This window comes from Pleurodeles waltl, chromosome 10, assembly GCF_031143425.1.
Source record: "Pleurodeles waltl isolate 20211129_DDA chromosome 10, aPleWal1.hap1.20221129, whole genome shotgun sequence".
NCBI classification, from domain to species: domain Eukaryota; kingdom Metazoa; phylum Chordata; class Amphibia; order Caudata; family Salamandridae; genus Pleurodeles; species Pleurodeles waltl.
The window spans coordinates 830,152,732-830,164,807 of NC_090449.1; the positions used below are offsets into that span (position 1 = coordinate 830,152,732).

A 12,076-nucleotide genomic window follows, 5' to 3' on the forward strand; every position below is an offset into this window, starting at 1 on the left:
TACATCTTATTGTGACGATGGTATGTATTACCTTTTGTCATACAGTATCACTATTGGCTATTTCCCACTCATGCTTGTATATTCTGTATTGGACATATCATCTTGTTATCACACATAATACTCAGAATCACAAGTTAATTCCACACACTTACAACAATTCCCTTTAGGTTTATTAAAATCAGCTATAATATTTTGAGTCTTTGTTCGGAAGAGACTTGTCCAGTTTACAGTATCTAGATAACAGAGCTGCGGATTCCTCCTCACGAGTACCTCTCCATCACTTATTTCACGAAGGGACCGGAACCCAAGGAATGATATGTTCGACTGAACCACAGCAAGAGAGTAACGACCACTAAAAGGTGAGAAAATAAAAGATAAACAGCAACACAATTTTGATATGTTTTTCAAAAAAGTCAGAGTATGCACTTTTGACAGAAATATTGTGAGTAGCATTATTTAACTTAGAGACTTCTAATATTAAAGAAGATGTAAAGGAAGCAAGGACCAGATTCATAAAGTTTTTTACAAGTGTAATTTGACATATGCCTAGAAAAAGTTGCAAGACAAGCCTGTGTAATTTATTCTTAGCTTAGAAAATACAGTGAAATGAATGCAGCATGCAATAACATAGTCTGCTCACCTATGGACATTTCTGTAGGCCTTTATTCTCAAAGATGGTGCTGTGACCTCCACTTGAATCCTGTGATTACTACTGCTTTTTAGGCGTAATTCAGCTGTACAACAGAAGCACTGCAAGAGTGTTGGAAATGTGCCCTATCTGCATGGTCATCTCACAATTGCCTTTTGTCTTTTTGCTGCACCCTATTTTTGCTGGCTATAGAATTATGTACTTTACCCCTGCTAACTAGTTGTAAATTGTTTTTTGCTCATGCTCTCAACATGGTCAAATTGGTATACGCCTGATTGGTTTATTTAATTTGCCTCAAAGTCTCTAGTACATTGTACACCAAGTGTACCTCGGAGTGGTAAATTAAATGCTACCAGTGGACTGCAGCACTCATTGTGCCATCCACTACAGTGGATTTGTTAATATTATTTGCAGGCTTACCTTTGTAGCCTGGCTGTGGAGTTTTAAACTACAAATATGTCCTGTTGCAAATTGTTTGACAGACTTAAACCACTCTTTTAAATATTATTAAGTCACCATTAACCCCTTCTGTGCCCAGGACGTAATGGTTACGTCCTGAGGCACAGTGCTGCTGTGCCCAGGACGTAACCATTACGTCCTGTGCACAGAGCCCAGAGGGAGCGCTAGCGCTCCCTCTGTGGGGTTCCCCCCCACCCCCCCAAGTCAGGGATCGAAGGGGAAGCCCTTCCCCTCCCACCCCCGACCCCCCAAACCCCCCCTGTGACGTCAGCGCGCGAGCGCGCGCTGATTAGTCACAGGGTCTCCCCCATCGCGCTGGAAGCAGAGCTTCCAGCACGATTGAAAGAGAAATGCTTTTGCATTTCTCTTTCAATGCCATGGGGGAGGCCCCGAGAGGCTTCAAAGGGAAGGAAATGTATTTCCTTCCCTTTGAAGTCTCTCACAGGTTTCAAAAGCCGGATTGCTTGCACCAGGGACCTTTTTTTTTTTTTTTTTTTTTTTGGGATGTTTTCTTTTTTTTTAGGTGGGGAGCGACCCCTTAGGCAAGGGTCACTCCCCTAGGGGGCAAATTATATTTAGGCCATTTCTGCCAAGGGGGGCAGAAACCATTAGACACCAGGGAGTTTTTTTTTGCGCGCGAATTCACGCAACGGGAGTGGCCCCTTGGGCAAGGGTCGCTCCCAGGGGGGGCATTTTTTTTGGGAAGGCCTTTTCTGCCCCCCCTGGGGGCAGATTGGCCTATTATTAGGCCGATCTGCCCCCAGGGGGGGCAGAAACCTCTAGGCATCAGGGAGCTTTTTTTTTTTTTTTGTGATGTTCTCTTTTTTTTTAGGTGGGGAGCGATCCCTTAGGCAAGGGTCGCTCCCCTACGGGGCAATATATATTTAGGCCATTTCTGCCCCCCTTGGGGGCAGATTGGCCTATTTTGATGAGGCCAATCTGCCGGGGGGCAGAAACCATTAGACACCAGGGAGTTGGTTTTTTTGCGCAAATTTCATGCAACGGGAGCGACCCCTTGGGCAAGGGTCGCTCCCAGGGGGGGCATTTTTTTGGGAAGGCCTTTTCTGCCCCCCCTGGGGGCAGATCTGCCTATTATTAGGCCGATCTGCCCCCAGGGGGGGCAGAAACCTCTAGGCACCAGGGATCATTTCTTTTATTTTTTCTTTTTGTTATGTTTTCTTTTTTTTTTAGGTAGGGAGCGACCCCTTAGGCAAGGGTCGCTCCCCTAGGGGGCAAATTATATTTAGGCCATTTCTGCCCCCCTTGGGGGCAGATTGGCCTATTTTGATGAGGCCAATCTGCCCCCAAGGGGGGCAGAAACCATTAGACACCAGGGAGTTTTTTTTTTTGCGTGAATTTCACGCAAGGGGAGCGACCCCTTAGGCAAGGGTCGCTCCCGGGGGGGGGGGGGGATTATTTTAGGCCATTTCTGCCCCCCTGGGGGGTAGATCAGCCTATTTTGATTCGGCTGATCTGCCCCCAAGGGGGGCAGAAACCACTAGGCACCAGGTATTTTTTTGTTTTTTTTGTTTTACAGATGGGGAGCGACCCCTTGGACAAGGGTCGCTCCCCTGGAGGGGCAAAATGTATTTAGGCCATTTCTGCCCGCTTTGGGGGCAGATCGGGCGATTTTAGGTCAATCTGCCCCCAAGGGGGGCAGAAACCACTAGGCACCAGGGATCTTTTTTTGGCGCCGTCACGCAAGGGGAGCGACCTTGTAGGCAAGGGTCGCTCCTCGGGGGGGGGGGTAGGGGGGGGCAAAATTATTTTAGGCCATCTCTGCCCCCCCTGGGGGCAGATCGGCCTATTGGTATTAGGCCGATCTAACCCCAGGGGGGGCAGAAACCTCTAGGCACCAGGGCAAATTTTTTTTGTGTGTTTTTTTTTTGTTGTATGTTTTTTTTTTTTTAGAGATGGGGAGCGACCCATCAGGCAAGGGTCGCTCCCCTGGGGGGCAAATTGTATTTAGACCATTTCTTCCCCCCTTGGGGGCAGATTGGTCGATTTTATGTCAATCTGCCCCCAAGGGGGCAGAAACCACTAGGCACCGGGGATTTGTTTTTTGGTGCCAATGTCACGCAGGGGGAGCGACCCTGTAGGCAAGGGTCGCTCCGAGGGGGGGGGGTTGGGGGGGCAAATTTATTTTAGGCCATTTCTGCCCCCCCTAGGGGCAGATCGGCCTATTATTAGGCAGAAACCTCTAGGCGCCAGGGCAATTATTATTTTTTTGTTTTTTGTTTTTTGTTTGTTTGTTCTTTTAGAGATGGGGAGCGACCCATCAGACAAGGGTCGCTCCCCTGGGGGGCAAACTGTATTTAGAGCATTTCTGCCCCCCTTGGGGGCAGAAGTGGTCGATTTTAGGTCAATCTGCCTCCAAGGGGGCAGAAACCACTAGGCACCGGGGATTTGTTTTTTGGCGCCAATGTCATGCAGGGGGAGCAACCCCGTAGGCAAGGGTCGCTCCTGGTGGGGGGGTGGGGGTTGGGGGGGCAAATTTATTTTAGGCCATTTCTGCCCCCCCTGGGGGCAGAAACCTCTTGTTGCCAGGGCAAATTATTTTTGGGTGTTTTTTTTTTTTTTGTTTGTTTGTTTTTTTAGAGATGGGGAGCGACCCATCAGACAAGGATCGCTCCCCTGGGGGGCAAACTGTATTTAGAGCATTTCTGCCCCCCTTGGGGGCAGAAGTGGTCGATTTTAGGTCAATCTGCCCCCAAGGGGGCAGAAACCACTAGGCACCGGGGATTTGTTTTTTGGCGCCAATGTCACGCAGGGGGAGCGACCCCGTAGGCAAGGGTCGCTCCTGGTGGGGGGGGTGGGGGTTGGGGATGCAAATTTATTTTAGGCCATTTCTGCCCCCCCCTGGGGGCAGATCGACCTATTATTAGACTGATCTGCCCCCAGGGGTGGCAGAAACCTCTAGGCGCCAGGGCAATTTTTGTTTTTGTTTTTTGTATGTTTGTTTTTTTAGAGATGGGGAGCGACCCATCAGACAAGGGTCGCTCCCCTGGGGGGCAAACTGTGTTTAGACCATTTCTGCCCCCCTTGGGGGCAGATTGGTCAATTTTAGGGCATTCTGCCCCCAAGGGGGCAGAAACCACTAGGCACCGGGGATTTGTTGTTTGGCGCCAATGTCACGCAGGGGGAGCGACCCCGTAGGCAAGGGTCGCTCCTGGGCAGGGGGGGTTTGGGGGGGTGGGGGTCAAATTTATTTTAGGGCATTTCCCCCCCCCCCCTGGGGCCGGCTGAGCTAGAGGTCAAAATCCACAGGTAGGCACTTTGCAAAAAACACCTCTGTTTTCTGTGAAAAAATATGTTGTGTCCACGTTGTGTTTTGGGCCACTTCCTTTCGTGGGCGCTAGGCCTACCCACACAAGTGAGGTACCATTTTTATGGAGAGACTTAGGGGAACGCTGGGTGGAAGGAAATTTGTGGCTCCTCTCAGATTCCAGAACTTTCTGTCACCGAAATGAGAGGAAAAAGTGTTTTTGGGCCAAATTTTGATGTTTGCTAAGGATTCTGGGTAACAGAACCTGGTCAGAGCCCCGCAAATCACCCCATCTTGGATTCCCCTAGGTCTCTAGTTTTCAAAAATGCGCTGGTTTGCTAGGTTTCCCCAGGTGCCGGCTGAGCTAGAGGCCAAAATCCACAGGTAAGCACTGTTTTCTATGAAAAAAATTTATGTGTCCACATTGTGTTTTGGGCCATTTCCTGTCGCGAGCGCTAGGCCTACCCACACAAGTGAGGTATCATTTTTATCGGGAGACGTGGGGGAACGCTGGGTGGAAGGAAATTCGTGGCTCCTCTCAGATTCCAGAACTTTCTGCCACAGAAATGTGAGGAACATGTGTTTTTTTAGCCAAATTTTGAGGTTTGCAAAGGATTCTGGGTAACAGAACCTGGTCCGAGCCACACAAGTCACCCCATCTTGGATTCCCCTAGGTCTCTAGTTTTCAGAAATGCACAGGTTTGGTAGGTTTCCCTAGGTGGCGGCTGAGCTACAGGCCAAAATCTACAGGTAGGCACTTTGCAAAAAACACCTCTGTTTTCCTTCACCAATTTGGCTGTGTCCACGTTGCGCTTTGGGGCATTTTCTGTCACGGGCGCTAGGCCTACCCACACAAGTGAGGTATCATTTTTATCGGGAGACGTGGGGGAACGCTGGGTGGAAGGAAATTCGTGGCTCCTCTCAGATTCCAGAACTTTCTGCCACAGAAATGTGAGGAACATGTGTTTTTTTAGCCAAATTTTGAGGTTTGCAAAGGATTCTGGGTAACAGAACCTGGTCCGAGCCACACAAGTCACCCCACCTTGGATTCCCCTAGGTATCTAGTTTTCAGAAATGCACAGGTTTGGTAGGTTTCCCTAGGTGGCGGCTGAGCTACAAGCCAAAATCTACAGGTAGGCACTTTGCAAAAAACACCTCTGTTTTCCTTCACAAATTTGGATGTGTCCACGTTGCGGTTTGGGGCGTTTTCTATCGCGGGCGCTAGGCCTACCCACACAAGTGAGGTATCATTTTTATCGGGAGACGTGGGGGAACGCTGGGTGGAAGGAAATTCGTGTCTCCTCTCAGATTCCAGAACTTTCTGCCACAGAAATGTGAGGAACATGTGTTTTTTTAGCCAAATTTTGAGGTTTGCAAAGGATTCTGGGTAACAGAACCTGGTCCGAGCCACACAAGTCACCCCATCTTGGATTCCCCTAGGTCTCTAGTTTTCAGAAATGCACAGGTTTGGTAGGTTTCCCTAGGTGGCGGCTGAGCTACAAGCCAAAACCTACAGGTAGGCACTTTGCAAAAAACACCTCTGTTTTCCTTCACAAATTTGGATGTGTCCACGTTGCGGTTTGGGGCGTTTCCTGTCGCGGGCGCTAGGCCTACCCACACAAGTGAGGTATCATTTTTATCGGGAGACGTGGGGGAACGCTGGGTGGAAGGAAATTCGTGGCTCCTCTCAGATTATAGAACTTTCTGCCACAGAAATGTTAGGAACATGTGTTTTTTTAGCCACATTTTGAGGTTTGCAAAGGATTCTGGGTAACAGAACCTGGTCCGAGCCACACAAGTCACCCCATCTTGGATTCCCCTAGGTCTCTAGTTTTCAGAAATGCACAGGTTTGGTAGGTTTCCCTAGGTGGCGGCTGAGCTACAGGCCAAAATCTACAGGTAGGCACTTTTCTAAAAACAGGTCTGTTTTCTGTGATGTGTCCACGTTGCGCTTTGGGGCATTTCCTGTCGCGGGCGCTAGGCCTACCCACAAAAGTGAGGTATCATTTTTATCGGGAGACGTGGGGAAACGCTGGGTGGAAGGAAATTTGTGGCTCCTCTCAGATTCCAGAACTTTCTGCCACAGAAATGTGAGGAACATGTGTTTTTTTAGCCAAATTTTGAGGTTTGCAAAGGATTGTGGGTAACAGAACCTGGTCCGAGCCACACAAGTCACCCCATCTTGGATTCCCCTAGGTCTCTAGTTTTCAGAAATGCACAGGTTTGGTAGGTTTCCCTAGGTGGCGGCTGAGCTACAGGCCAAAATCTACAGGTAGGCACTTTGCAAAAAACACCTCTGTTTTCCTTCACCAATTTGGCTGTGTCCACGTTGCGCTTTGGGGCATTTCCTGTCACGGGCGCTAGGCCTACCCACACAAGTGAGGTATCATTTTTATCGGGAGACGTGGGGGAACGCTGGGTGGAAGGAAATTCGTGGCTCCTCTCAGATTCCAGAACTTTCTGCCACAGAAATGTGAGGAACATGTGTTTTTTTAGTCAAATTTTGAGGTTTGCAAAGGATTCTGGGTAACAGAACCTGGTCCGAGCCACACAAGTCACCCCATCTTGGATTCCCCTAGGTCTCTAGTTTTCAGAAATGCACAGGTTTGGTATGTTTCCCTAGGTGGCGGCTGAGCTACAGGCCAAAATCTACAGGTAGGCGTTTTGCAAAAAACACCTCTGTTTTCCTTCACAAATTTGGATGTGTCCACGTTGCGCTTTTGGGCGTTTTCTGTCGCCGGCGCTAGGCCTACCCACACAAGTGAGGTATCATTTTTATCGGGTGACATGGGGGAACGCTGGGTGGAAGGAAATTTGTGGCTCCTCTCAGATTCCAGAACTTTTTGCCACAGAAATATGAGGAACCTTTTTTTTTTTTAGCCAAATTTTGAGGTTTGCAAAGGATTCTGGGTAACAGAACCTGGTCCGAGCCACACAAGCCACCCCATCTTGGATTCCCCTAGGTCTCTAGTTTTCAGAAATGCACAGGTTTGGTAGGTTTCCCTAGGTGGCGGCTGAGCTACAGGCCAAAATCTACAGGTAGTCACTTTGCTAAAAACAGCTCTGTTTTCTGTGATGTGCCCACATTGTGTTTTGGGGCATATCCTGTCGCGGGCGCTAGGCCTACCCACACAAGTGAGGTAAAATTTTTATCGGGAGACTTGGGGGAACATAGAATAGCAAAACAAGTGTTATTGCCCCTTGTCTTTCTCTACATTTTTTCCTTCCAAATGTAAGACAGTGTGTAAAAAAGACGTCTATTTGAGAAATGCCCTGTAATTCACATGCTAGTATGGGCACCCCGGAATTCAGAGATGTGCAAATAACCACTGCTTCTCAACACCTTATCTTATGCCCATTTTGGAAATACAAAGGTTTTCTTGATAGCTATTTTTTACTCTTTATATTTCAGCAAATGAATTGCTGTATACCCGGCATAGATTGAAAACCCACTGTAGGGTGCAGGTCATTTATTGGCTCTGGGTACCTAGAGTTCTTGATGAACCTATAAGCCCTATATATCCCCGCAACCAGAAGAGTCCAGCAGACGTAACGGTATATTGCTTTCGAAAATCTGACATTGCTGGAAAAAGTTACAGAGTAAAACGTAGAGAAAAATTTATGTTTTTTTCACCTCAATTTCAATATTTTTCTTTTTCAGTTGTTATTTTCTGTAGGAAACCCTTGTAGGATCTACACAAATTACCCCTTGCTGAATTCAGATTTTTGTCTACTTTTCAAAAATGTTGCGGTTTCTGGGATCCAGCGTTGGTTTCATGCCCATTTCTGTCACTGACTGGAAGGAGGCTGAAAGCACAAGAAATCGTAAAAATGGGGTATGTCCCCGTAAAATGCCAAAATTGTGTTGAAAAATTGGGTTTTCTGATTCAAGTCTGCCTGTTCCTGAAAGCTGGGAAGCTGGTGATTCTATCACCGCAAACCCTTTGTTGATGCCCTTTTCAGGGAAAAAAACACAAGCCTTCTTCTGCAGCCCATTTTTCCCAATTGTTTGAAAAAAACGAAATTTTCACTGTTTGTTGGCTTATTTCTTGGCCTCCTTCTGGGGAACCCACAAAGTCTGGGTACCTCTAGAATCCCTAGGATGTTGGAAAAAAAGGACGCAAATTTGGCATGGGTAGCTTATGTGAACAAAAAGTTATGAGGGCCTAAGCGCGAACTGCTCCAAATAGCCAAAAAAAGGCTCGGCACAGGAGGGGGAAAAGGCCTGGCAGCGAAGGGGTTAAGTAGGCCTCATTGTCCATAATGCATGGACACCGGTATTTAGAAGTAGGGCATGTACAAGTTTAATGCTAAACATGTCCTTAAAGTGAAAAGGCCCTAAAAGCTATTTTCACTATAGCAGGTTTGGATGTTCAATAGGAAAGCCCTGGGGCACAATATTCGTTTTTAGAAATGTTATCTCTTTCTAGGAAACAACCACAAATTTCAATTTTTGACTTTTTGAGATATTTATTACAAGCCTGCTTCACTGGTGAAGTTGGATTTTTAATATATAGTTTGGAAATGCCCCTTTTAGAAAGTTAGCTTTGCTGTGCCTGAGGCTACCAAAAGCTAAATCTACATTTTGCTCTCCCACTTTCTACTTGGTAGGAATTGGCATTTGAATAGTTGCGAATGAGGTGCGAAATTGCTCCCAGGAACTAACAATAGGCAGATCTGAATGAACAGTGATTACCTATCTCAACCTAACAGAATATTCAGGGTGGGACTATGAGGATCCTTTTTTACATTAAATTGTTAAATCCTGCTTGAATGACACATCCTACCTGACAGATCTGCTAGGGATTTCATATGACACTTGGGGGACACTTGAAAGAGGCATCTCATGTCACAGCAAATTGTATCTGACACTTGGGCCCCTGGGCCAGACAGACCCCCAAACAGAGTGGGCTTCATTAAGACATTGCAGTGTCAAAGCCTTTTTAACAGGTCAGCTGCATTTACATATAACATTTGGGGTGCAGGCCAAAGCGGGGAAACAGCATGCCAAAACAATTTGTGTGTACCCACTGTCTAGCTGCTGGAAACTCAACATTGTTCTACCAGACTTCTGTCTTTGAGGTTGTTGTGTGTACAGGACCTGTCTCAAATCACATTTTAATATTGAATGTGTGGAGAATCAAGGATTACTATAGTACACTCCCCCCACACACCCCACAGCCTCAGAGCCCAGGTTTAGGGTGCCCGAACACTTCAGCCATCTTGAAAATGCCCAGAGAGGTAGGGTTAGCCACAGAATACTTTACCCCCTTGGTTAGGGTGCCCGAGGCGTCTTTTCCACCAACTAGCTCATGCCAAGCATATACGTGTCATATATGCCAAGCATGTATGTATCATCTCCAGGGACCCACTCTTTTTGGACCTATAGAAGACCAGAAAATGAATAGACCTGCTGCCTGTGACCTGAGAAGAGCCCTCAAGACTAGACCTGCCATGCCAGTTGTATCCAGAACAAAGAAGTGGACTGCAAGGTTCACAAGGCTGATCTCCAATTAAAACTACAGGGACACAACAAGTTACAAGAGGTTTTTTCCTGCCACTGCCCAGCTAACCAGTTCAACTGGACCTGGACTGCACTCTCTGTCTGCCACTTTGTGAATAAGGCCCATAGTATTCAGATTATGCAACATAATTGGGCATGGTGGGGATGGTCAGGAACATTTTATACAGATGTTCTAAACAGGCTTTCAGGGCTCAGTTCTCAAAGGGCTTTCAGTGACTTACTTATGGAGTACTCCTGGCTTGCTTCTGAACATCAAGAGTAAGCAAAACATACTCCAAATCACACCTACTCATAAAGAAATCTTAAGAATACGTTTTAAGTAAATTGGAGGTACTTAAGCAAACTTAAGTACATTTTAAGTAAACTTTCTATCACATCTAATTTACTGATTAATGCAAGACTTAGGGCTACATGTACAAAGATCAGATGTGAGTGGAGCACTATGAATATGTATGAGAGTTTAAATCAGCATTTTCAGTAGTGGACATTCCACAAACCCGTTCATTTTGTGATTAGGGACAGCTAGGTCTTTTGAGCTATTACTCCGAATGTATAATTTACTTTGCCTCTAAAATGAACCATTTGAAAGAAGTGATGTGGAAAACATTTTGAGGGTAAAAGAGAACCAGGAATATTGTGGAATGATAAAGCTAGAAATTATTCAAGGTCCAACATTTCAACCTTTTTGATCTTAAAAAAGAGTGCATTTTGATAGCATATGCATTGTGCCTAGGTTTGGTGCAATATCCTCTCAGTGAAGGTTATAATTTGTGCATAATTTTCTGTACAAAGGTGGAAAGGAGGTAAACTGCCAAAAGAACATACATTTTAGCTTGTACTTGGCCTGTAGGAAAATCTAAGTCATATTTATGCAGTAATTTCTTTTCTTTTCTTTTTTTTAGTTAAAAGCTTTATGGGAAGTGAAATAATAACAGTAAATGGTTGGAAAAAACACATTTACTTTCAAATATCCGATAGAAAGTATTAAATAATTGAAACAAAAGCAACTTTTGTAAAAAATCTCAAGTGTATGTAACTTTTAACCAGTTTAAGAAGTGATATTGCAAAATAACGTAAAATAATCTAAATTAAGTGGAAATGAAGAACAGAAAAGAACTGAATCTGCTGTCTGTGACCTGTGAGGAACTCTGAATGGCTTGACCTTCTTCTCTTTTTACCCAGGACAAAGAAGTGGATTCCATGGACCAGTTGGCTGCACTCCTGTGTGACTCCAGGATACAAACACTTGCAAGAGGCCTTTTCCCTAGAATTCCCAGCTGGCCAGGGCAACTGGACGTTGCTGGTGCCTGCTGTCTGCTATCCTGAGAGTACCTAGAAACCCCTGCCTAAGGTCCTGAGGGCTTACATATGCAGTTGCATGCAGTCCAGGAAAATGATTGGAAACTTTTGAAAACGTTTACTCCAGACCCAAGGGAGTGAATTTTGACCAGTACCAGTACCAGACCGGCAGTTCCATACTATTAGATTAAAATACAGATTTGCCCCCTGAAGGGCTCCAGAATCTCTGGAAAAAAAACTTAAGTCCCTTTTTGTTTTGAGAATTAGACACGTTTTCATGCAAAAACCTCACTGAAATATTGCTTACAAAAAGGAGCAGATTTCTTGTTGCCAACTACACACCACAAGCGTGAGTTGGTTATTGTAGATTGATTGATTGGTTGCAAATGTGGTATTTGTGTACTAGGTTGATTTTATTGTAAACTGTTCTATTTCCAAACAGGCTACTAGGATTTCTTACCATCGTTTGTACCCACAGGCAAATCCTTCATCATAGTTGATTCCAGCCTTAAAGGGGTTAGAGACGTTTTTGGACAATGGGTCAATGGTCAGGAGAACACAGTTGCTTTCCCATCCAGAACACTTACTGATGATGAGGTACAAATGATTTTAAGCCAGGAGCATTGAGTACTAAACTCTTCATACCCTCAAATGCTTTGTTAATCTGATCACTCAATTCAAATTTACTACCTTTAAAAAATATATATTGTTATTGTTTTTTCATCAAGCAAAACAGTGTGCCTTGTCAGGCTGTTGAGTAAAACAGTTACATAGGAATGGAATGTATTTCAATTGATTCTCACTAAGACACAGTAATACATTTAAAACTCTTTGTTAGATTGGCGACCTGTGCTCCTCTTTAATTTCCATTTTGTGACAT

General features: G+C 45.5%; 1 protein-coding gene across 1 annotated transcript in view; it reads right to left on the bottom strand.

The window, feature by feature from the left end:
- The window catches only part of EGFR (epidermal growth factor receptor), a 526,637-nt gene that overhangs the window by 135,870 nt on the left and 378,691 nt on the right, over positions 1-12,076 (bottom strand). Inside the window, exon 12 of the mRNA XM_069211504.1 lies at positions 153-352. Coding sequence (XP_069067605.1) covers positions 153-352 — 200 coding nt within the window. The remainder of the gene's footprint in view (positions 1-152; positions 353-12,076) is intronic.